The 25066-nt window shown below is 45.2% G+C and overlaps 2 protein-coding genes and 1 pseudogene across 2 annotated transcripts in view; 2 read left to right on the top strand and 1 right to left on the bottom strand.

The window, feature by feature from the left end:
* LOC134396309 (zinc finger protein 850-like) overlaps positions 1–16926 on the top strand; it is an 82200-nt pseudogene extending 65274 nt beyond the window's left edge.
* On the bottom strand, positions 3696–10659 carry LOC134396977 (zinc finger protein ZFP2-like). The gene is made up of 3 exons (XM_063123593.1): positions 10428–10659; positions 4128–5344; positions 3696–4028 (listed from the first exon to the last, which is right to left on the bottom strand). The coding sequence occupies exons 1-3, from the start codon at positions 10657–10659 to the stop codon at positions 3696–3698; spliced, it is 1782 nt and encodes a 593-aa protein (XP_062979663.1).
* Positions 12150–25066, top strand: part of LOC134396351 (oocyte zinc finger protein XlCOF6-like) — a 43000-nt gene continuing 30083 nt past the window's right edge. The window contains exon 1 of the mRNA XM_063122819.1: positions 12150–12194. The gene's annotated coding sequence lies outside the window, so the exon portion shown is untranslated. The remainder of the gene's footprint in view (positions 12195–25066) is intronic.

A 25066-nucleotide genomic window follows, 5' to 3' on the forward strand; every position in this document is an offset into this window, starting at 1 on the left:
AGACAAGAATGCCTTCTATCCCCATTGCTCGTCAGTATTTGTATGGAGACAATGGTGTTGTAGAGGCATAACTTGCAAGTGGATAAATACATGGATATTTGGTGTGCTTTTCTTGAAACCTATGTATAACTCTCTCCCTTTTTTTAATGAGTGGTACACATGATGGAAAAATGACAACGTTGCTATATATGTAATGTACGTGTTTTTCACCTTTCTTTTTCATGATGTATTTTCTGTTCTGTTTCGTTGATATTCACAATAAAAAAGGGGGAAATCAAAAATATTTGTACAGAGACAATGGTGCAATGAATTAGAGAGGATGAGATTAACAGAGGTACAAAAATCAACCAATACAAGGTAAAAAAAGAAATAAGCAGATGTTGTTGTTTCCACTTTTCATGAACCAATACCACTGATCACAAATTTGATGGAGATCAAGGTTTCTGGAGATAAAACCAATTTATGGCAGCAATGGGTAACCTCTGGCCCTCCAGATGTTGCTGGACTGCAACAGTCCCAGTTTAGGGGAATTTGAGATACTACATAGTAATAAAAATGACTAACAGCAGAAAGCCTTGGACAATCTGACAGGATCTAACTTCCAGCAGCATAAAGTGGCAGCTGTGAGAGAGGAAGGGGCTGTCATTTATTTATTTACTTAGCTATTTAAGTTGATATATTCAGGATAGTGGGGAGGGGACACCAACACTTTCTCTTTTAATCAAGCCCTGACAATGTACCCATTCTACTGATCATTCTAAGATGATCTTCAGATCTCAGACAAGAGGCACACAGCTGAATTTATTAATGAACAGCTACAGCTGCCAATAAATGCCAAGCAGGAACGTGCTGCCCACTGCTACGTGCAGGACGGATAAAAAGGCCTCCCTATACCAGATGGCAGCTGTGAGAGAAGAAGGGGCCAAATCAGACTGAATACAGAGAAGGCCAACTTGACTCACTCATGCCCTGCCCTCCCTCCCCCTGCTACTATCCCATCAGCCATTGCTGCTGAAAAGCTATCCTGCGGGCTGAACTAGAGCAGCCGCCGCCACTTTGACCGCTCCTGCCTTGTGACTCTGCAGCTGGCGAAATAACCAATGGTGGACAAAGAAATAACCAGCAGTGCCGTCCACACAACACAATAACCAACGGTAGTTCAAACAGCCAACTCTGTACAGCGTTGGAAAGTCTGGCCAAATAACTAACCATAGGTTAAAAAACTCTCTCCACACAACACCACAACCGGTGGGGGAAATACCAACTGTTGACTGTTTAAACCACCATTGGTTATCATGTTGTTTGAACCCAGTCAACATTTTGTTGAACTATTTCTGACGCACACGCCAGTAAATGTTGTCTCCCAGACTCTGCATTATCTTCCTGGTTATTATTTCACACTGTGCTTGCCACCACAGCTCCCTGTATTGAAAGACTATAGAAAGACAGGCAGCTGGATCCATGGGTCCTTTCTCAACACAAAGAAAGAGGAAAGCATCCCATAGAATAGCACAGTTGGAAGGGGCCTATAAAGCCATCGAGTCCAACATCCTGCTCAGTGCGCGAATCCATATCTGACAGATGGTTGTCCAGCTGCCTCTTGAAGGCCTCTAGTGTGGGAGAGCCCACGACCTCCCTAGGTAATTGTCATACTACTCTAACACTGAGGAAGTTTTTCCTGATGTCCAGCCAGAATTTGGCTTCCTGTAACTTGAGCCCGTTATTCCACGTCCGGCACTCTGGGATGATTGAGAAGAGATCCTGACCCTCCACTGTGTGTCAACTTTTCAAGTATTGGAAGAGTGCCATCATGTCTCCCCTCAATCTTCTCTTCTCCAGGCTAAACATGTCCAGTTCTTTCACTCTCTCCTCATAGGCCTTTGTTTCCATCCTTGTTGCCCTCCTCTGAACATTTAGTGCTTTTCTGTTCATGAGTTTCCCTTCCAACACTACTGTAGACCATGGAATACTAAGTATGTTGTAATGCCCTGCACAGAAATAGAATCAGGAGATGAGGAGGAGTTGGTGGAGGCTGGACCCAGTGCCGGGAGGCCCAGCTCAGAAAGCATGGAGTCTGGACTGGCAGAAATTGCTGCAGAGCCCCAAAGGGAAGACCCAATGCCAGCTGGGACCTCTGCCAGCTCAGAGGGCTCAGTGCCAGCGGAAACCTCTACTATTCAGGAGGGGTCAGGGGGAGAGATGGACATACCTGCCTTTAGCCAGTTGCGGGCAGAAAAAGAGAGTAGGCGTCGGTCACGATGCCTTTATCAGAAACGCCAAGTAATCAAGGAACAGCTGAAAGACCGTGACTCAGCACCTTGACTCAGCATAAATACGCAGCCGTGAGTCAAGGGAGCTTTGTCAGAGATTATCTGAGCTTTCTGGCGAAAGCCTCTGTTCCTGCATCTCGTGACCTCGTGCCTTGCTCCCTGAATCCTGGTTCCTGATTCCTGTCTTGACCCCGTGACCACGTCTCTCTGCTCTGGACTCCTGTTTGACCTCGGACTGGTTTGTGACTTCGTTTGCCTGTTCTTGCCCTCTGGACTTTTGGACTGTTGCTTGGATTTTGCTGAATGCCGGCTGCGCTGACCTTGGACTGGACTCTTGACTACCTACTTTGCCAACACCCTAGACCTCAGACCGGACACTCACTCCTCTGTAAGCCATAATCCTGAACTGTTGCTTTGCTTTTGAGTTGACTTCAAGTCTGAGCATTTCTCCGCTTCCTGCCTGTGTTCTATAAATAAACTAAACTGTTGCATGGTTACCAGCGTCCATCATTTGTCTTTGTCAGCCTATTGGCGGCTTTCCCGGACATATGTTTAGTTTTCTAAAACACAAAGATGCTTCACCTACAACTGGACATTGTTCGCCAAAAAGAATTTCAGAGAAAGACTCAAGTGTGAAAATGCTGAATAAGCACTAATCAAGAAGTTCACTTCTATCAAATCTATTTATTAGTTAGTCCATTTTGATACCGCCCAATAGCTGAAGACCCCTTGGTGGTTCACAAAAAAATAAATTGTGTAAACTTGAATTGTGATCACTTTTATTTATCCATTACAGTTGTTAATTAACTTAGCACTCCTAGAATATTACTATTATCATTAGCTGCTGCTGTTTAGAATGTTTACTTTTCAAAAATGTAAGCCAAGGATAGGAAACTGGATTGGGTCTGGGGGCTGGATTTTCTCTAAAGACATATACTGATATGGCTGGATGACATTGAACGCAGGCCCATCATTTCAGCGAAACAAAACATAATCCAAGCTCAGTTTCCTTTCTCTGTGCCGAGAGAGGAATGGAGAAGCACGTATGGATGTTATGAACTGTAGTGAAGTTTGAGCTCACTATGAAGCTCTTTGCAATACATGGGTTTGTATGGAATAACCTCATGTGTGAGTTCTCTCATGCTTAGTAAGGACTGAAATCACACTGAAGCTCTTTCCACAATCTATACATTTATATGCTTTCTCCTATACATTTATATGCTTTCTCTTTTGTATGACTTCTTTAATGGAAAGTGTGAGCTCTGACTGAAGCTCACGTGTGAGTTCTGTGATGGACAGTAAGTGTTCCAATATCACAGAAGCTCTTTCCACACTCTAGGCATTCATATAGTTTCTCCCATGTGAGTTCTTTGATGGACAGTAAGACAGGAGTTCCAATTGAAACTGTTTCCACACACTATGTATTTATATGGTTTTCCCCGTGTGAGTTCTTTGATGTTTAGTAAGTGTTCCACTTTCAATAAAGCACTTCCCACACTCCCAGCACTGATATGGTTTCTCCCCTGTGTGAGTTCTGTGATGGACAGTAAGTGAGCTATTAGTACTGAAGCACTTTCCACACTCCAGGCATTTATATGGTTTCTCCCCTGTGTGAGTTCTTTGATGGATAGAAAGTGCTCCACTTTCACAGAAGCACTTTCCACACTCCATGCATTTATAGGGTTTCTCCCCTGTGTGAGTTCTTTGATGGATAGTAAGACATGAGTTCTGACTGAAACTGTTTCCACACACCATGCATTTATATGGTTTTTCCCATGTGAGTTCTTTGATGTTTAGTCAGTGTTCCATTTCCAATGACACACTTCCCACACTCCTGGCATTGATATGGTTTCTCACCTGTGTGAGTTCTTTGATGGACAGTAAGACATGAGTTCCGACTGAAGCTGTTTCCACACACCATGCATTTATATGGTTTTTCTTATGTGAGTTCTTTTGATGTTTAGAAAGTTTTCCAGTTTCAGTGAAGCACTTCCCACACTCCTGGCATTGATATGGTTTCTCCCCTGTGTGAGTTCTGTGATGGACAGTGAGTGAGCTACTAACACTGAAGCACTTTCCACACTCCATGCATTTATATGGTTTTTCCCCTGTGTGAGTTCTTTGATGTTTAGTAAGTGCTCCACTTTCACAGAAGCACTTTCCACACTCCATACATTTATATGGTTTCTCCCCTGTATGAGTTCTGTGATGGATAGTAAGTGAGCTACTATCCCTAAAGCACTTTCCACACTCCATGCATTTATATGGTTTTTCCCCTGTGTGAGTTCTTTGATGTTTAGTAAGTGTTCCAATTTCAATGAAGTACTTCCCACACTCCCGGCATTGATATGGTTTCTCCCCTGTGTGAGTTCTGTGATGGACAGTAAGTGAGCTACTCTCCCTGTAGCACTTTCCACACTCCATGCATTTATATGGTTTTTCCCTTGTGTGAGTTCTTTGATGGGAAGTAAGACTTGAGTTCTGACTGAAGCACTTCCCACACTCCCGGCATTGATACGGTTTCTCCCCTGTGTGAGTTCTTTGATGGCTAGTAAGATGTGAGCAACGACTGAAGCACTTTCCACACTCCATGCATTTATATGGTTTCTCCCCTGTGTGAGTTCTGTGATGGACAGTAAGTGCTCCACTCTCATTGAAGCTCTTCCCACACTCCATGCATTTATATGGTTTCTCCCCTGTGTGAGTTCTTCGATGGACAGCAAGTTTTGAGCTCTGACTGAAGCTCTTTCCACACTCCATGCACTTATAGGGTTTCTTTCCTGTGTGAGTTCTGCAACGTGTGATTACTCCAGAATTATATTTGAATATCTTCCCACACAATGCAGACTTCTTCCTTTCCTTTTCTTTATGTTCCTCTTGTGAGATCTGGAGTTCATTGATGTCAGGACCGTGAGAAATGGAGGATTTCTCCTTCCTATGCATTGTTAGGTTTCTCCAGTGGGATTTGGGTCCCCTTTGTTTCCCAAATAACTGTTTTCCGTCTTCATGCTGGGTAGTTTCTGATGACATCAGAGATGGCTCCTGACATTTCTCATTGTCTTGCCCATCACTTACTTTGGGAGAAAAAAGAAAAAGAACATCCTGTTAGGAGTCCCAAGACTGCTTTGCTTGTGGAGAATCTCTAAGATCTTCTCCTTTCCTCTTTATGCCCCTTGCTAAAATCCAAGTCATCTTTTGAGTACACCACTGTCTCCAGCAACAACACTAATTTCTTTCTGGCCCATTTTACATTTGATTGTACTATGGGCTCAGATGGACTTTGTTTTCTGGTTGTGATACAACTGTTTTATCTATTTCCACAAGACTGTGGGATTAGAATAGAGGAAAACCAGAACTGCAGCAACGTAGGGAGAAGAGAGAGAAAACAAAACTGGAGGTTTACTGTTTTCTGGTTTTCATTAATCTATCTAAAGTCAAAAGAACGGATAATTAGATGTAAAATTAGATGTGGTGATGGACTAAGATCAATACCACATAGGTTTGCAAAGATGCCCTCTACTGTTCTGTGAATTCCTCATCTGTCAGGTGTGTATTTCCCCTGACATCTCTGAATCGATTCTTTCGGGGGGGGGGGGTGAGTGTAATTGTAAAGGCAGCATAATCCTGCTTGTCTCAGTGGGATGGAGTGAAATAGGAAGGCCTAGTTTAGCTTCTCCCTATTAGTTGAGCTCCTATGAGGAAAAGGAACTCTGGCAAAAGGAGACATAGTAAAATATCGACTGAAGAAGCTCCAAGCTATTTCCATCAGCAGAATTCACATCCGGATGGATCAGTCATTGAGGTTTACTGTTTTCTGGTTAGTATTAATCTATCTGAAGTCCAAGGAATAGATAATTAGATCCAAAGGTGGCATCAGGTTCTAAATTCTGCTGGAGGACATGCCTTGTGGCTGGTAAGAGCATAAGACGAGCCCTGCTGGATCAGACCAAGTGCCCATCTAGTCCAGCACTCTGTTCACACAGTGGCCAACCAGGAACCCACAAGCAGGACACAGGGGCAACAGCACCCTACCGCCCATGTTCCCCAGCAGCTTGTGTATATGGGCTTTCTGCATCAGATATTGAAGGTAGCACAACCCCATGAGGATTATTAGCCACTGATAGCCTTCTTCTCCAAGAATTTATCCAACCCACTTTTAAAGCCATCCAAATTGATGGCCATCGCTACATCTTATGGGAGTGAATGCCATAGTTTAACTATGCACCGTGTGAAGAAGTCTTTCCTCTTATCTGTCCTGAATCACCCATCAAGCAGCTTCATGCGATGACCCCAAATTCTAGTATTATGAGACAGAGAAAAATGTCTCCCTCTCCACATTCGCCACGCCATGCATAATTATGTACACCTCTATCGTGTCTCCTCTTAACCTCCCTTTTTTTCTAAGCTGAACAATCCCAGCTGCTGTAACCTACCCTCATAGAGGAGATGTTCCAGCCCCTTGATCATTTTAGTTGCCCTTTTCTGCACTTTTTCCAGCTCTACAATATTTTTTTAGGGGTTGTGACCAGTACTGTACACAGTATTTGAAATGTGGTCATACCACAGATTTGTATAAAGACTGTACGATGTTGGCAGTTTTAGTCTCAATTCCTTTTCCAATTATGTTTGCACACTGGGTTGACGTTTTCACTGAGCTGTTCACTATGACCTCAAGATCTCTTTCTTGGTCAGTCTCTGCTTAACCTCACTGACTGAAGACAAGGGGGGATCTACACTACTGCTTTTAAAGCGCTTTAAAGCACCTTGAAAACGTTTTGAAAACTGTATATGTAGTGTGTCCTGGGCCCCAACAGTTGTCAAAACTGTTATAAAGTGCTTTAAAGCAGTAGTGTAGATCCCCCCAAGGTGAAAAATTCCACAAGGAAAAGCCTCAATTCCCAGACAGGAAATAGTCCCACCCAAAATCTCTCTTCCTCAGAGTCCAGGACAAATGGATCCTTTCCTCCTTGAGACTGAGAGATGAGGTCTGTTTTAGGAATTTCTTTCAAAGGAGGAGACATGCTGGTAACCACAAAATCTTCTGGTATTCAAAGTGCTGTTTGTTTGTTTATCCTTAATTTGGCAGGCCAAATTGGTTCCCCAATTTGAAATCCCAAGCCATGCAGGGCTTTATAGCTGGAAATGAACCATTTAAAGTGGGCTTAGAAATGATTTGGAAGCCACAGGACGCAAGAAAGGATCAGCAAACTATGTTCACTCCGTATGGTTATACTGAAGGGCGCATTCCTACTGAGATAGTTGACAGCTTCCGAAGTTGATGCCTGCCAAATATTCAGTGCAGGGCAGGCAGCACACAGAGGGAATCCTCTCCTTCGCACTCCAGAGGCCCCTCATTCAAAGCTAGATGCGTGATTTCAAGCCTCTAGCCAGGGCTTTGGGGAGTGGGGGAATGGGCCTGCATACCGGAGAAGCAGCAGCAAAAAGGGGCTTCAACGGTCTCCTCCTCTCCCCGGCCCCAGGAAAACCCTCTTTCTGAGCACAGAGACCGGCAAAAACTCCATCCATGACGAGGTGCATGTCTTAAGAGCAGTGTAGTGCAGTATTGTTAAGAGTTTTGAGGAAATGCCTAAAGGCCAGTGAAATTGATGGTAGCAGCAGTGCAATTCATTAGGAGTCAGAACAAGTTGCTCTGATTTATGCATAACATTAAGAGAATCTTCTTGTGAAGGTACCTTAATCTATTCTGACTTTCCTGTAGAACACAACCTAGCGGTGGGCTGCAAGCTGAACAGGTCATTCCCCCGCACTCATTAAATATGGACTTTGACCCAAGGGTTGAAGGCAGCCATGGAAAGAACGGAGGGTTCCAGCTGTAGGTGGAAAGACCTTTTCTAGACACCACTGAGGAACAACAGAGGGCTAGACCTGCAACGTACATGTCTCAGAGACTAGATCTACCTATCTTGGTAGGCCTGGTGCGCGGGCCTTATTGCTACTCAGGTTACCAGATCTACCAGAAACGGTAGACCCCTTCTCTGATGCTCTCAGGGCTTTTTTTAAAAAAAACATGGAACCATACACAAACTGTTACCATTCAAGGGAAAATACACAATTCCAAAAAAACCGTTCAAGCCATGCAAAAAGGGGTCTTGTCACCTGAGGTAAAAACTGGCTCCAGAACCCTGTGCATACCCATTCCTCCTCCCACGGCTAGAGACCCTCCCCACAGGCTCCACGGCTCCTCTCTTGAGCTGCCTTCCCCATCCTCGTGCCCCTCGGATGATTTGGACTTCAGCTCTGACCAGCCCCGTCTAGCATGGCCTGGAATGGGTTGCAGTCGGAAAAAACATCCGGAGGACACCAGGTTAGGGAAGACTGTTCTCGAAAGGGTTCACTGAAGCTTCCAAGGTGAAGGAGCTCATTCTAGGACGAGTCCTGTAAAGTTGTCGATGTTACGATCAGGGCAGTGATGCCATAAAATACACAATATGATGTTCTTAAGACACCTGTACTGGGATTGTGCATTGGGGGTTCCCCACATCCCTTGTTTCTAGTTTATTTATTTATTTATTACATTTTTATACCGCCCAATAGCCAGAGCTCTCTGGGCGGTTCACAAAAATTGTTGTTTTTATTTATCCCTCACTCCAAAAATGGTTTGTTGGGCATTCATGACGCGTCTTAAACACTCTTTTGCAGAAATTGTTTGGGAGCGTTTGTGGCAATTGCCTTGGCCACGTTTGCACTCCACAGAACAACCGGGGCTTGAACAGCAGGACCAGCCCTAACCCCTGCAAAATCCCCCATTCTCCGCTGTCCTCTGGGGCAGATCCTGCTAACTGCCCCCCCCCCCGCCCGCCCTTCCAGAGGGAAATGGCCAGTAGGAATTCATCCCATCTCCATCTATTAGCCCAGGCAAAAGCACCCATACCCAGAGAGTCCGCATTCCCAGAGTCCTCCAGCATGACATCAAGCTCTTTGTCCCGGATGCAGAAATCCTAATCCCCTTCGGTGAAATGCACAGCCAGCTCCTCAATGGCCCCCAGCCGCTGAAAGAAAACAACAGTCCCCACTTAGAAATAGCCTCGCCCATATGCACAAGGCCTCCCAGTTTAAAAAAGGATGTAAAAGCTGGGTTCTTTGGTCTGTGCTTTTTATTTCATTTCATTTTTTTCAGGATTCACGATTTCACGTGAGATGTAGGGTTAATGCTGTTACCAAAAAGGAAAGACTCCCGACCCCTTCAACAGACTCCCTGCCCCCTTCACCACTCTCCAATAACCCCTCCCTTACCTCAGCAGACTGCAGGAGACCTCTTTGTACTCCACCTCAAAGAACAGACGAAGCCGCCATTGCACTGCCTGTACAGGAAACAAAGAAGGCATAAGCTATGCATCCCTTTTGGACCCGTCGGGGAATTTCACAAACCGCTGTGAGCATCACCACGAAATGCCGCAACAGTGGATAGCAGATTGGGCGTTTACCCCAATCAGTGTGGAGGCTCTCAATGGCTATTAGTCCTGGGAGCTGTATCATAGAATCATAGAACAGCAGAGTTGGAAGGGGCCTACAAGGCCATCGAGTCCAACCCCCTGCTCAATGCAGGAATCCACCCTAACGCATCCCCGACAGATGCTCCTTCCAGTATCAGAGGCAGGCAGGAGGTCTAAAGGTTGGCGTGCGGGGGTGGGGGAACCGCTTGTTCTGCCAGCCAGCCATCTAAGGGTTAAAAGAAGAGCGCTGGGATTCCCCGGGAGGCGGGAAATCCCCCTAGGGAAATAGTAGATCCCAAGATTCCTGGGGACGCGCCGTCCTTTGTCTTCAGGCCTCCGGAGGCTCCTTCGCCTGGACACGTGGTGGTCGCGGAGAGCTCAGGACACGGAAGTAAAGCTCGACACGGGGTTGAAAGAAAAAGAGGAAGAAAAAGATGGGAAAATGGGGGAGGGGGGGAGATGGGTCGGAGCCCCCCCCCCCCCAGCTGTCCACTCGTAATCCTTACTAGGGGCTGAGCCAGGCAGGCCACCCACTGCAAGCCCCCCTCCAAAACCACCGCGGCCTGTTTTCTCTTGCACGATCCTCTCTGAACCCCGCCCCCTTCGAAATCAGCCTCGTCTCTTTTCAACTTTCGTAGCTGAATGGTTTCAATTGTGCTTTTGTTATCTTTGTATTTGTGGGTTGGTTGTCTGTTTTTGTCACCTGCGCCCAGAGAGCGTTGGCTCTTTGGCGGTGTAGACATGAAAGGACCGGACTGGAAGAGGGGCAGCGTCTCCAGCTGCAAAGAGCAGCCCCAGATGCGGCGTGTGCATCGGCCCATCTCCCTCCCCTCTCCGGACTCCCCGGGGCGTTGGGTTGGGGGTTCCTGGGTGCTGGTGGAGCCATAGCTGTGAGCCGCCTTCGTGTGCCAGCTGCAGCTGGGCCACGTTTGCATTTCTGTAAGTTGAAACAGCCGTTTCACTTTCCTTTCTGCTGCACGGATTTGGGCCTGGAAGCTCGTTGGTCTCCTATTTGCTAGCGAAGGGCTGGAGGAACTGATCCTGAGCGGGAAAGGCTGCTGCGCAGGTGGACGGAGGCTTCTCCGCCTGTTCCCTTGAGAGTTGGGCAGGACGCTGCTGCTGCGGCTTCTTAGGCCACAGCTAGACCTAAGGTTTATCCTGGGATCATCCCAGGTTCGCCACTGCCTGAGCACTGGATCCCCTGTGTGTCACCTAGATGAACAGGTTTGACCCCTGGATGATCCAGGGATAAACCTTAGGTCCAGCTATGGCCTTAGACATTATGGGCAGCCCATAATGGGTAGATTGGGCTGCAATGGGTAGATGCCAAATCTTTCCGCTGGTGCGGTCCTTGCTCACGGCCCGCCCCACTATGTGCCTTGGTGGAAAGACGGCAGCCAATCCCTCCTTCTACTGCTCTTGAGAGTTAGCACGGTGCCTAGCCTAAGCAATCCACACAACAACACCCCTGTAAGGTTGGCCGTTATAGGATCTGGTGTGGTATAGTGGTTTGAGTCTTATTAGACCAAAGAGACCCAGGCCCAAATCCCCACCCAGCTATAATGGATGGAATATACCTAATAGTGTGTGAAATTGATAGGAATGTTGTAGACTCAAATTAGTTCGATTTGTGTTGTGAACTAACTGTGAGTACTGGGAAGTATTCTTGGAAATGGGGCAAAGAAGTGGGTTAGTGAGTTATTGGACAGGAAAAGCTTCTGGGAGTAGAAGGGCTACCTTCATTAAGGTGTTTCTGAAGTCAGTAGTAATTTGGGTGCATTGGGAAGCAGTCCGCCTCTTAGGGTAGATGTTAGAACTAGGAGTAGTGGCATGACCATATCCAAAACAGAGGATGAGATGGACACAGATGTTATAAAAAGAGTTTTATTTGGTTGGGGAAGGACATCCTGGGAGAAGGAGAAACTCACCAAATGTGCATCTACTAGCTCTATCCAGCATGCCTTCCGAACTTAGATTTTACTGTGTTAATAATTATTTGCTGCTATTTCTATTATGCTCTTGTTGATTATAACTTGTTTGTATTTCGGAAAGTTTGTGATCTGCCCTGCCCTATCATAATGAAGGCATATTATTCTTTTACCCTGTTTGAGCAATGAAAGCATGCTGTTGTTTTACTCTGCTAAAAACATATGTTTAAAAGACTCATTAGCTATATTGCATCACCAGCAATTAGCCGAATTAGAGAGTCCCTTGTTAAAAAGATGCTGCTGTGTCAAATTGACACCAAACAAAAGTTGTTGCTGAACAAGACCTAGCCTAAGGTCTGTAGCTGCAATGGGTAGATGCCAAATCAGCTATCCACTGTTGTGGCATTTCATGGTGATGCTCACAGAAGTTTGTGAAATTCCCCGATGGGTCCAAAAGGGATGCTTAGCTTATGCCTTCTTTGTTTCCTGTACAGGCAGTGCAATGGCAGCAGAGTCACGCTCTGCTTCGTCTGTTCTTTGAGGTGGAGTAGAACGAGGTCTCCTGCAGTCTGCTGAGGTAAGGGAGGGGCAATTGGGGAGTGACGTAGGGGCCAGCCGGTGGGGGGGGGCTCTGTGTTGAAGGGGGGAGTCTTTCCTTTATGGTAACAATGGGAACTCTGCTTCGCTCGTGAAATCGTGAATCCTGAAAAAAATAAAATGAAATAAAAACACACACCAAGGAATCTAGTTTTTACGTCCCTTTTTAAACTGGGAACCCCCGTGAGGGAAGCTATTTCTAAGCGGAGACTGTTGTTTTCTTCCAGCGGCTGGTGGCCTTTGAGGCGGTGGTTGTGCATTTCACTGGAGGCGATTGGGACTCCTGCACCCAGGACAAAGAGCTTGACGTCATGCTGGAGGACTCTGGGAGTGCGGACTCTCTGGGTATGGATGCTTTTGCCTGGGCTAACAGATGGAGATGGGATTATTATTATTATTATTATTATTATTATTTATATAGCACCATCAGTGTACATGGTGCTGTACAGATTACATGGTAAATAGCAAGACCCTGCCGCATAGGCTTACAATCTAATAAAGTTGTAGTAAACAATAAGGATGGAAAGAGAATGCAAACAGGCACAGGGAAGTGTAAACAGGCACCGGGTAGGGTGAAGCTAACAGTATAGGGTCAGAACAAACTCAATATTTGATGAATTCCTATTGGCCATTTCCCTCTGGGAGGGCGGGGGACTAGTTAGCAGGATCTGGCTAGCGGAGACTGGGATATTTTGCAGCGGGTTTAAGGAGCATCATGAACGCCCAAGAAAACGATTATTGGAGGGAGGGATTAAAACAACACCTAGAAACAAGAGGGGAAAACCCCCAAAGGCACAAGCACAGTACAGCTTTCTTAAGAATATCATATTGTATATTTTATGGCATCACTGCCCTTACAATGACATTGACAACTTTACATGACTCGTCCTAGAATGAGCACCTTCATCTTGGAAACCTTGGTGAACCCTTTCCAGAACTTTCCCAACGCCACGGATTTGGGTGCCCCGTGTCCGTCTGCCAGAATGGGCGCTTGCCTGAGGGACCAGGAAACCAGACCCCTGGAACCACTAGACCCTGTCCAGGGGGCCAAAGCGTTTCCTTGGTTTCCAGGGACTGCGGCCGGGGCCAGAGCTCCTCCTACCTCCCACCACTGTGGTTCTCACCAGTTTCCACTCTCGGAAAGAGGGCGTGTCTGGGGGCGAGGAGGGGACGGGACCATGGAAGCCCCTTCACGTGGCTTCCTATGTGGTCTGCAGGCCCGTTCTCTTCCTTCCACGCAGTCCCAGCTAGAAGTGCGAAATCGTGCTTCTCGCCAAGAATTCAGGGCTGCTGGAGAGCAGAGGAGAGGATAGCCTCCGTGCACCGCTTGCCCTGCGTCGGCGCAATCCTATTGAGATAGTGGGCTGACTCTAAAGTCAGTGGCTGCCAGCTATGTCAATAGCATTGGGCCCTTCACGATGGCCAGGTAAAGTGAACGTAGTTTGCTGATACTTCCTTGTCTCCTGTGTCTTCCAGTTCTTTTCCAAGCCCATTATAAATGGTTGATTTCTAGTTATAAAGCCCTGCCTGGCTTGGGAGTTCAGTAGCTAGAGGCATGTTTGAGGATCCAATTTGGCCTGCCAGATTTGGAATAAAGACACAAATAAATAAATAGCACTTAGAATGCCTTAAGATTTCGTAGTCACCAGCACGCCTCCTCCTTTAAAAGAAATGTCCAAATTGGACCTTATTTCTCGGCTGGAACAAGGAAAGGGTTCTTTCGTCCCGGACTCTGAGGAAGAGGGGAGATTAGTAGGTAGTGTTTCAGATTTGGGGCGGAACTATTCCTTTGCTGGAAAGTCAAGGGTTTCCTTGGGGAATTTTTCACCTAGTCTTCCATCATCAGCCATGTCTTCCAGCAGAATACAGAACCTGATGACTCGGTCTGCTCAGTGACTGATGCATCAAGATGTGAATTTTTCTGATGAAATATCTTGGGGCTTTTTCAGTAGATGTTTTACTACATCTCCTTTCCCCAGAGTTCCTTTTCTTCATAGGAGCTCAAGTAATAGGTGGAAGCTAAAATAGTCCTGCCACTTTCACTCCATCCCTTTGAGGCAAGCAGGATTGTGCGGCCTTTACCATTACACTTAGGAGCAACACACTCCTAAGAGTTGAGAAATACAGCCGACGGTAGAGAACACCTTTGCAGGCCCATGTGGTGTTGGTCTTCGTCCACCAGCACCCTTGGGTCTAAACGATCTACTCTTTTGACTGCAGCAATTTAAATAGGAACCCGTGAGCACCAAAGCTCCCGTTTGTTCCTTCTCTCTTCACCCTAGCCTTGCAGCAGTTCTGGTTTTCTCCCATTTTCATTCTGCAATCTTGTGGGAATTGCTAAACCAGTTGGATCATGAGCAGAAAACAATACACATATCTGAGACTATAGTACACTCAATATGAAATAGGCTGGGAAGGAATGAACTGTTCTTGTGGGAGTTAGGAGCATGCGCAGAAGATTTTAGCGAGGGGCGCAGAGAGCAATGGGGAGAGTCTTGGGAGATTCTCAGTAAGCGAAGTAGTTAATTGTATGTGATGCTGGTGAGTTCCTTGGTTTCGTCCTTGAACTTTTTAGAGGAGTTATTTTTCTTTTCTTCTCCCAAAGTAGGTGATGGCCAAGTCAATGAGAAATATCAGGAGCCATCACTGGTGTCATCAGGAACTCCACAGCATGGAGAGGGAAAAGAGTTATTTCAGAATCAAAGGGGACCAAAACACTACCAGAGAAACCCGACAATGAATAGGAAGAAGAAACCCTCTGCTTCTCAAGGTGTTCCCATCCGTGAACTCCAGATCTCACAAAATCAGAAAAAAAAGAGTGCAGGCTGTGGAAAGATATTCAAATGTAATTCTGATTTGAATGGGCAAAACAGAATTCACACACAAGAGAAACCGTATAAATGCATGGAGTGTGGAAAGAGCTTCACTGATAGTAGAACTCTTACTGTCCATCACAGAACTCACACAGGAGAGAAACCATATCAGTGCCTTGAGTGTGGCAAAACTTTTAGTCAGAGCTCAGGCCTTAGTATCCATCAAAGAACTCACACGGGGAGAAACCATATAGATGCATTGAGTGTGAAAAAAGCTTCAGTCGGAGCTCAGACCTCAGTATCCATCGAAGGACCCACACAGGAGAGAAACCATATCAGTGCCTTGAGTGTGGCAAAACTTTAAGTCAGAGCTCAGGCCTTAGTTTCCATCAAAGAACTCACACAGGGGAGAAACCATATAGATGCATTGAGTGTGGAAAAACATTTAGTCAGAGCTCAGGCCTTAGTAGCCATCAAAGAACTCACACAGGGGAAAAACCATATAGATGCATTGAGTGTGGAAAAAGCTTCAGTCGGAGCTCAGACCTCAGTATCCATCGAAGGACCCACACAGGAGAGAAACCATATCAGTGCCTTGAGTGTGGAAAAACTTTTAGTCAGAGCTCAGGCCTTAGTATCCATCAAAGAACTCACACAGGAGAGAAACCGTATAAATGCATAGAGTGTGGAAAGAGCTTCAGTGATAGAAGAACACTTACTAAGCATCAAAGAACTCACACAGGAGAGAAACCATATAAATGCATTGAGTGTGGAAAAAGCTTCAGTCAGAGCTCAAACCTTCGTATCCATAAAAGAACACACACAGGGGAGAAACCTTATAAATGCATGGAGTGTGGAAAGAGCTTCAGTGATAGAGGAACACTTACTAAGCATCAAAGAACTCACACAGGGGAGAAACCGTATAAATGCATTGAGTGTGGAAAAAACTTCAGTCGGAGCTCATACCTCAGTATCCATCGAAGGACCCACACAGGAGAGAAACCATATAAATGCATTGAGTGCGGAAAAAGCTTCCGTCAGAGCTCAGACCTCAGTGTCCATGGAAGGACCCACACAGGCGAGAAACCGTATAAATGCATTGAGTGTGGAAAGGGCTTCAATCATAGCTCAGGCCTTAGTATCCATCAAAGAACTCACACAGGGGAAAAACCGTATAAATGCATGGAGTGTGGAAAGAGCTTCAGTGATAGAGGAACACTTACTAAGCATCAAAGAACTCACACAGGAGAGAAACCGTATAAATGCATGGAGTGTGGAAAAAGCTTCAGTCAGAGCTCAGACCTTAGTATCCATCAAAGAACTCACACAGGAGAGAAACCGTATAAATGCATGGAGTGTGGAAAAAGCTGCAGTCAGAGCACAAACCTTCGTATCCATCAAAAAACTCACATAGGGGAGAAACCGTATAAATGCATTGAGTGCGGAAAGGGCTTCAGTAAGAGCTCAGGCCTTCGTATCCATCGAAGGACCCACACGGGAGAAACCATATAAATGTATGGAGTGTGGAAAGAGCTTCAGTGATAGAGGAACACTTACTTGCCATCAAAGAACTCACACGGGAGAAACCATATAAATGCATGGAGTGTGGAAAGTGCTTCATTCGGTGCTCACATCTTACTACCCATCAAAGAACTCACACAGGCAAGAAACCATATAATTGCATGGAGTGTGGAAAGTGCTTCAGTGATAGAGGAACACTTACTTGCCATCAAAGAACTCACACGGGAGAAACCATATAAATGCATGGAGTGTGGAAAGTGCTTCATTCGGTGCTCACATCTTACTACCCATCAAAGAACTCACACAGGCAAGAAACCATATAATTGCATGGAGTGTGGAAAGTGCTTCAGTGATAGTAGACCTCTTACTGTCCATCAAAGCCTTAGTATCCATCAAAGAACACAAACGGGGAAGAAACATAAATGCATGGAGTGTGGAAAGTCTTCGATCAGGGCTCAAGTCTTGCTGTCCGTCAAAGAACTCACATGGGCAAACCATATAAATGTATGGAGTGTGGAAAGAGCTTCATTGTGAGGTCAGTCTTTACTGAGCATGAGAGAGCTGACACATGAGGGTATACCATATACTCAAACTTCACTACAGTTCATCACTTCCATACATGCTTCTCTGTTCCTCTCTCTGCGTAGAGAAACGGAACTGAGCTTGTTTTTTGTCTTGTTTTGCTGAAAGGATGCGGCAATCAGCCTGCCTTCAATGTCATCCAGTCATATCAGTATATGTCTTTAGAGAAAATACAGCCCCCGGGACCAATCCAGTTTCCTGTCCTTGGTTTAAATTTCTGAAAAGTAAACAGTAAACATTCTCAACAGCAGCAGCTAACGATAATACCGTATTTCTTTGACACTATAATTACGCACTTTCCCCCCTATGGAAACATCTCTAAAAACGGGGTGGGTCTTAGAATCGTGGGTGCGGTTATTATTTCTTAGAATCAAAGCTTTTTTCCTGTTGGTGGTACTTAAATTAATGTGTGTCTTGCGATCGATGGCGTCTTAGAATCGAAGAAATACGGTAGTAATATTCTAGTAGTGCTAAGTTAATTAGCACCTGTAGTAGATAATAAAAGTGATCAGTAGATTTGATAGAAGTGAATTTCTTGATTAGTGCTTATTCAGCAGTTTCACGCTTGAGTCTTCCCCTGAAATTCTTTTTGGCAAACAATGCCCAGTTGTAGGTGGAGCATCTTCTTTGTGTTTTATAAAACTAAACATACTTGGTATTCCATTGTCTACAGTAGTGTTGGAAGGGAAACTCATTCACAAATGAACAGAAAAGCACTAAATGTTCAGAGGAGAGCAACGAGGGTGGAAACAAAGGCCTATGAGGAGAGAGTGGCATGTTTAGCCTGGAGAAGAGCAGATTGAGGGCAGGCATAATAGCACTCTTCCAATACTTGAAAGGTGGTCACATAGAGGAGGGCCAGGATCTCTTCTCGATCCTCCCAGAGTGCCGGCCATGGAATAATGGGCTCAAGTTACAGGAAACCAGATTCCGGCTGGATATCAGGAAAAACGTCCTGACTGTTAGAGTAGTACGACAATGGAACCAATGACCTAGGGAGGTCGTGAGCTTCCCTACCTTAGAGGCCTTCAAGAGGCAGCTGGACAACCATCTGTCAGGTATGCTTTAAGGAGGATTCCTGCAATGAGCAGGGGGTTGGAGTTGATGGCCTTATAGGCCCCTTCCACCTGTTCCATTCTATGTGATGCTTTCCCCTTTTTATGTATTGAGCAAAAGACCCATGGATCCAGCTATGTGTCTTTGTAGTTAGTCTTTCCATATAGGGAGCTGTGGTGCCAAGCACAGAGTGAAAGCAAGAGGAGGTGAGCATCCAACTCAGGTTAAAAGAAGGGAGCAACGAGTTCTCAAGATGCTGATGTTTTTATTCTTAGATTGAAAAGCCTGACGCGTTTCGGCCTGTGATACTTCAAGGCCTTCTTCAGGGGGTTCTGGGAAGATGGCTGCAGAAATCTTGTAGTCAACAACATGTCTTTCACTAATTGCTAGTTTTCTCCCTCTCTCATAATACTGATGAATAAACGGAAGTATTTTTTGTCTGTCTCTTCTGCCAAGACTCTTGTTCATGCATTGGTTATTTCTCGGTTGGACTACTGCAACCTTCTTCTCACTGGCCTTCCTTCTTCTCACATCAGTTCGTTGGTTTCTGTTCACCACTCTGCTGCTAAGATCATCTTCTTGGCTCGCCGCTCTGACCATGTTACTCCACTTCTGAAATCTCTTCATTGGCTTCCAATTCACCTTAGAATCCAATATAAACTTCTCCTGTTAACCTACAAAGCTTTTCACAGTCTAGATCCTTCCTATCTTTCCTCTCTCATCTCACGCTATTGCCCTGCTCGTGCTCTTCGCTCCTCTAATGCCATGTTTCTCACCTGCCCAAGGGTCTCTACTTCCCTTGCTCTGCTTCGTCCATTTTCTTCCGCTGCCCCTTACGCCTGGAACGCTCTTCCAGAACATTTGAGAACTACAAGTTCAATCGCAGCTTTTAAAGCTCAGCTAAAAACTTTTCTTTTTCCTAAAGCTTTTAAAACTTGATTTTGATCTGATTTTTATACTGTTAGTTTTACTCTACCCTGTGCCTGTTTGGTGCATTCTCTTCCCGTTCTTATTGTTTTATTATGATATTATTAGAATGTAAGCCTATGCGGCAGGGTTTTGCTATTTTATTGTTTTACTCTGTACAGCACCATGTACATTGATGGTGCTATATAAAATAATAATAATAATTAATAATAATAATAAAGTACTTCTTCACAAGATGCAGAGCTAAAGTATTGACAACCGCAGGACATTGCAATGGCTGTCTATATGAATGGCTTTAAAAGGGATAGACAAATTCTTGGAGAAGAAGGCTATGAATGGCTACTAGTCCTGATGGCTCTTTGCTACTTCCAGTATCAGAGGCAGTAGGTCCATGTACATCAGTTGTGGGGGAACATGGGTGGGAGAGTGCTACTGCTCTCGTGTCCTGGGTTTCCACCACTGTGGGAACAGAACGTTGGACTAGATGGACCCATTGTCTAATCCAGCATAGCCCTTCTTTGTTTTTAAGGAAGGCTGGGTCTGCTCAGCGCTTGGAGCGGAGACTCCTTAGTAATCCCATGTAGCCACCTTGAGTTTCTTGATGGAGAAAGGTGGGGATATAAATGTAATCAAATTAAATTTAAAATATCCCACTCATTGCCTCAAGTTTTTATAATAAGGTACTAAAAAAATACACCGATCTCTTGTCCATGCTTTAAAAGTATGCCAAGTCATCAAACGTCCAACCATTGCAGACTCATTAATAAATTTCCTTCGTTTCGTGTCTCCTTCCAACCGGTGCTCTGTTTTAAGCAATAACTGATTTGACTTCCACCTCCTCATAGGTTTTATGTTTCTATATTATTTTTGGTTAGAGATGGCAGCATAGTCAGTTCATTACTGCTTCACTTCCAACTATACTTATAAAACCCTTTAGACTGCCCTGTTATCGAGGTATTTAGTTTATGTGTTTTTTCTGCACGTACTTCATTTTTATATGATAAAAAAGAGCAATAGAATCATAGAATAGCAGAGTTGGAAGGGGGCTATAAGACTATCAAGTCCAACCCCCTGCTCAGTGCAGGAATCGACCTTAAAGCATACCTGACGGATGGTTGTCCAGCTGCCTCTTGAATGCCTCTAGTGTGGGAGAGCCCACGACCTATCTAGGTAATTGGCATACTGCTCTAACAGGAGGTTTTTCCTGATGTCCAGCCAGAACATGGTTTCCTGTAACTTGAGCCCAGTATTCTGTGTCCTGCACTCTGGGATGATCATAAAGAGATCTTAACAGACTTCATTTGATTATTGGTGCTATACTGAATGATCCCACAGAGGGGAACATGTTGTCCAGTTCGTTTTATGCAATGTATTCCCAGCTCTTTCAGGTCTCTCCAGAGTTGGCCATGGGAATCTGGCGGTTATAGGGAAGCTGTATTCATATTTGCTGATTCAATCACTGGCGAAGAATTTTGGTATGAAACAGCAGCTTCAGTCACAAATCAGAGGCAGAACAAATTAGGAAGTATCCCAACCTCAGTGTGGGAAAGCAAGACTAAGAACCATCAACCAATCAAGCTGCCTTCATGAAAATCATGGCTTGTTTCATCTCATCCTTCACAATGATCTCTGGTTTGGGCTCATTAATAAGCGTTGCCTCCTTAATCTTTCGAGACGCTGTTCAATCCCTAGATCTTCACTAAAGCTGATCTCCCAGCCCGTTTCTCCCTCATATGAAGGCTCATTCCTCCTTTATCACTCACAGATATTCTTGAAGTTCTCTTGTCCTTTAATTCCCTCAGCGCCACTCCTTGGTCTCTCGACAAATCATCTCAATCTCAAATAATTGGGTCATTTCATCAGCGACAAAGACTGGCACTGAGGCAATTAAAAGCACTTGGAAGATGGGCAAGTGAATAAACCCTGCTGTTGTGGCTGACATCACTATATCCTGTGACCATGTTGCCTGAGTAGATAAGGGTGCAGAGTTGGCATCTGGGTTTGTTCCCTATCTCCATGTCTCTGTTGTGTGTCCTGGTGTTGCTGGCGGGTAGCGGTTTCAAGATTTGGGAACTGTCTGTAGGGAAGAACAGGTCTACTGGCCCAGGTTTGGGAGAGAAATGAAGTGTATTTGTCATGATTTTTATCTGTATGCTGCCCTAGGGTGGGATACAAATGTTTTAATAAAATAAATAAAATAAAATAAAATTGTAAGTCTCCTTTGTGTTTTTAAACCGAGAACATGGTACAGGACGTGGACAAGTGAGAAGAATATCTTGCCCTCTCAATCCCTGTCCTTCTTGGCTGGTCACCCAGGGAGGAGATGCAGTTAGTTTACATCTACAGCATATTCTTAATGCATCTCTCAGGGAGGGGAGTTTTCCAACACGTCTAAAAGAAGCAGTAGTACGGCCGCTTCTACAAAAACAATCCCTGGACCTTAATGACTACAAACCAGTATCAAACCTTCTGTTTTTGGACAAGGTGATTGAGAGGCCAGTTGCCTTCCAACTCCAGGCAGTTTTGGATGATACAGATTTTCTAGACCCATTTCAGAATGTTTTCAGAGCAGGATACGAAGTTGAGACCACTATGGTAGATTTAGTGGATGATCTACGCCTGAGTATTGACACGGGGAGTGTGTCCCTGTTGGTACTTCTGCATCTCTCAGCAGCTTTCGATACCATCGACCATGGTTCCTTCTGGATCGCCTGAGGGGATTGGGAATCGGGGGCACTGCGCTTCAGTGGTTCCGGTCCTATCTCCTGGGTAGGTTCCAGATGGTGATGCTTGGGGATAGTTGCTCCTCAAAAAAGGAGCTTTTGTATGGCATACCACAAGGCGCCATCCTATCTCCAATGCTATTTAACACCTAAATGAAACCGCTGGGAGAGATCATCTGAAGGCCTGGGGTGGGGTGCTATCACGAGCTTCCAAATCACATGAGGTACTGGTTCCTCTCTATTCGGCCCTGGTTAGGCCTCATCTAGAGTATTGTGTCCAGTTCTGGGCTCCACAATTCAAGAAGGACGCAGACAAGCTGAAGCGTGTTCAGAAGAGGGCAACCAGGATGATCAGGGGTCTAGAAACAAAGCCCTATGAAGAGAGACTGAAACAACTGGGCATGTTTAGCCTGGAGAAGAGAAGATTGAGGGGAGACATGATAGCACTCTTCAAATACTTAAAAGGTTGTCACACAGAGGAGGGCCAGGATCTCTTCTCGATCCTCCCAGAGTTCAGGACACGGAATAATGGGCTCAAGTTAAAGGAAGCCAGATTCCGGCTGGACATCAGGAAAAACTTCCTAACTGTTAGAGCAGTGCGACGGTGGAATCAGTTACCTAGGGAGGTTGTGGGCAGTCCAACACTAGAGGCATTCAAGAGGCAGCTGGACAACCATCTGTCAGGGATGCTTTAGGGTGGATTTCTGCATTGAGCAGGGGGTTGGACTCGATGGCCTTGTAGGCCCCTTCCAACTCTGCTATTCTATGATTCTATGACACCCAAATGTATTTCTCTATGCGTTTGGCAACAGCGTCAGCTAAGGATAGTGGGTCTCCGAATGAATGAATGCTTGGAGGCAGTAATGGACTGGATGAGGAAAAACCAACTGAAGCTGAATCCAGACAAGATGGGGGTAGTTACTGTCAAAGTCCCCAACGTGGATTTGGAGGTGTGTCCACCAGTTCTGGATGGGGTTACACTCCCCCTGAAAGACTGTGTTCGCAGTTTTAGGGTGCTCCTGGATCCGTCACTCCAAATGACAGTGGAGATAGATGCAACGGTCAGGAGTGCCTACTATCAACTTTGGCTGATACACCAGCTGCGCCCCTTCCTAGAGTCAGAAGACCTAAAGACGGTTGTTCATGTGCTAATAACTTCAAGGCCTGACTTCTGCAATGCGCTGTACATAGGACTACCTTTTTGCCTTATCCAGAAACTTCAACTAGTTAAAATTAGGCAGCCAAGTTGGTCAATAGTACACCCAGCTTGAGGTCTTCAGCTACTGCCAGAGGCCTCTGAATATCTTGTGAATGCCCTTGCTTGCCTGAACTCTGAGTAGGGTGTGTCATTTAGAGGGTTAAAAATTATTTTTCACACATTTTTGAATTAGGGGATCTAAAAAAATGTCTTTTGATGTCAGGAATTCAAATCTATTATTTTTTTGATTGGACAATTAGCTCGGTAAATCGGCACTTGAACAAAACGCATATTCTCTGCTCTCGGAAAACAGTGTATAATGCTAAGAAGCATTTATTTTCTGTTGTATAAAACATGCAGTTGCCATAAAACATATCTTTCTAAACAAAGAACAACAAAATGTAATCACACCCCTTTAAAAATGATGCAATAAGTTTCATTAAGTCTTGTTTTGATTCATTTTAGACATCAACTGCCGACTTGCTTCTTGACCTCTGATATCTCTCTCACATTTCTCAGCTGTATATACTTTGCCTGCTGCCTCTGTGACTTGTTTGACGATTCTTTCTACAGACTGAGCATGACAGGGCTGTTGTGGTTAGTTTTAACCACAGAAGGAAAAGGACTCTAAAGAGTTAAAAAGATGTCCTTGGCCAGATTGTCTCTGCCAGGAGAAGTCCAGTATGAAGCAGATTCTTCCCTGGCCTACGTGCGGTACGAGATGTACAAGATGAAGAGACTATTGGTTAATTGGGCCAAGGAGAAAAGTGTATTTAAGAAGTCCATGTTGTATGGCTACTTACTGCTGGAACTTACTGCTGGAACTTACTGCTGATGTTATACTGCTACGTTGTTGCTGTACTGTGAAAGGACTGTATATATGACCATTTATTCTGTAAGTAATTTATTTAGTGTCAGTAAAGCTTCTTACTGACCAAAGACCGTGAGTGCTTCTTTTTGTTCCTAAATTCAAGCTGAAACCATTTCCAGACTCTACGCTGCTGCTATTTCGCACTCTGCTATATTTTTGGGTAAGCAATTACCCCGATAGGTTATGCGCCCAGAGAAAGTCTGGAAGGCATAATTTTTGGTTGCTGGAAAGCTTGAGAGCAAAGGAACGCTGGAGGGAAAGACGGAGTCGAGCTCAGGCAGTTCATCGAGCTCAGACGGGTCTGTTTCCAGTGTGAGTCGCGCTCCAGCCCAGCCGGTGAGGATGGCCCAGGTTCAGATGGCATCCAGTATTCCGGTGGAACGGCTGAATGAGAGAAATTACTTAACGTGGTCATTCAAGATGGAAATGTTTTTGAAGCGGGACAGATGTTGGAACGTCGTGAGTGTCCCGAGGCCGGTTGGTCAGACTGCTCAAGAAGCACAAGTGTGGGAAGAGCAGAATGAAAGGGCCAAAGCAAACATTGTCTTGAGTATGGAGGACTCGCAAATTGTCCATATCACCAGAGATGAGACGGCAAGAGACAGCTGGAATGCGCTGAGACAGATTTATGTGCGTGCGTCGGCAAGCACACGGCTAAGCCTCACCAGAGAGCTGTATCGGTTAAAGTTGGAGGAGGCTGGAAGTTTGGCAAATCATCTCCAACAGGTGAGATCTCTATTTGTCCAGTTGCAGGAGGTCGGAATCGTTTTTACGGAAGAGCATAAGTGCTACCTGATTTTGGGGTCGTTGCCTCAAAGCTGGGACATTCTGACAACCAGTCTGGAAAGTATGAAGACTGATGAACTCACTCTTCATTATTTGACGGGTCGTTTGCTCCAAGAAGAGAAACGGCGTCTTTCCAGGAAGGAGGAAAACTGCCAGGAAAGGGTTAAGCAGTCAGCCCTTGGCAGCAGAGAAAGAATGCAGAAAGATAAGTGTTTCCAAGGCAACAGTATGGAGAGAACCGCAGTTGCAGTAAGAAAGTGTTATTTTTGCAAACAGCCGGGTCATATCAAACGCTTCTGTAAAAAGAGGAAGAAGGGAGTTACACAGGCTGGAGAGGAGA

Source organism: Elgaria multicarinata, chromosome 3 (genome assembly GCF_023053635.1).
Source record: "Elgaria multicarinata webbii isolate HBS135686 ecotype San Diego chromosome 3, rElgMul1.1.pri, whole genome shotgun sequence".
NCBI classification, from domain to species: Eukaryota; Metazoa; Chordata; class Lepidosauria; order Squamata; family Anguidae; genus Elgaria; species Elgaria multicarinata.

What these genes read in the sequence shown, in the direction of transcription:
- LOC134396977 (XM_063123593.1), bottom strand. Translation starts at nt 10,659, where the DNA reads ATGCAAACGTGGCCCAGCTGCAGCTGGCACACGAAGGCGGCTCACAGC. An exon ending in CCAACGCTCTCTGGGCGCAG is followed by an intron (nt 5,345 to 10,427) that starts GTGACAAAAACA and finishes TTTCTCCCAAAG; the next exon opens with TAAGTGATGGGCAAGACAAT. An exon ending in CCATCAAAGAACTCACACAG is followed by an intron (nt 4,029 to 4,127) that starts GTGAGAAACCAT and finishes AAACCATATAAA; the next exon opens with TGCATGGTGTGTGGAAACAG.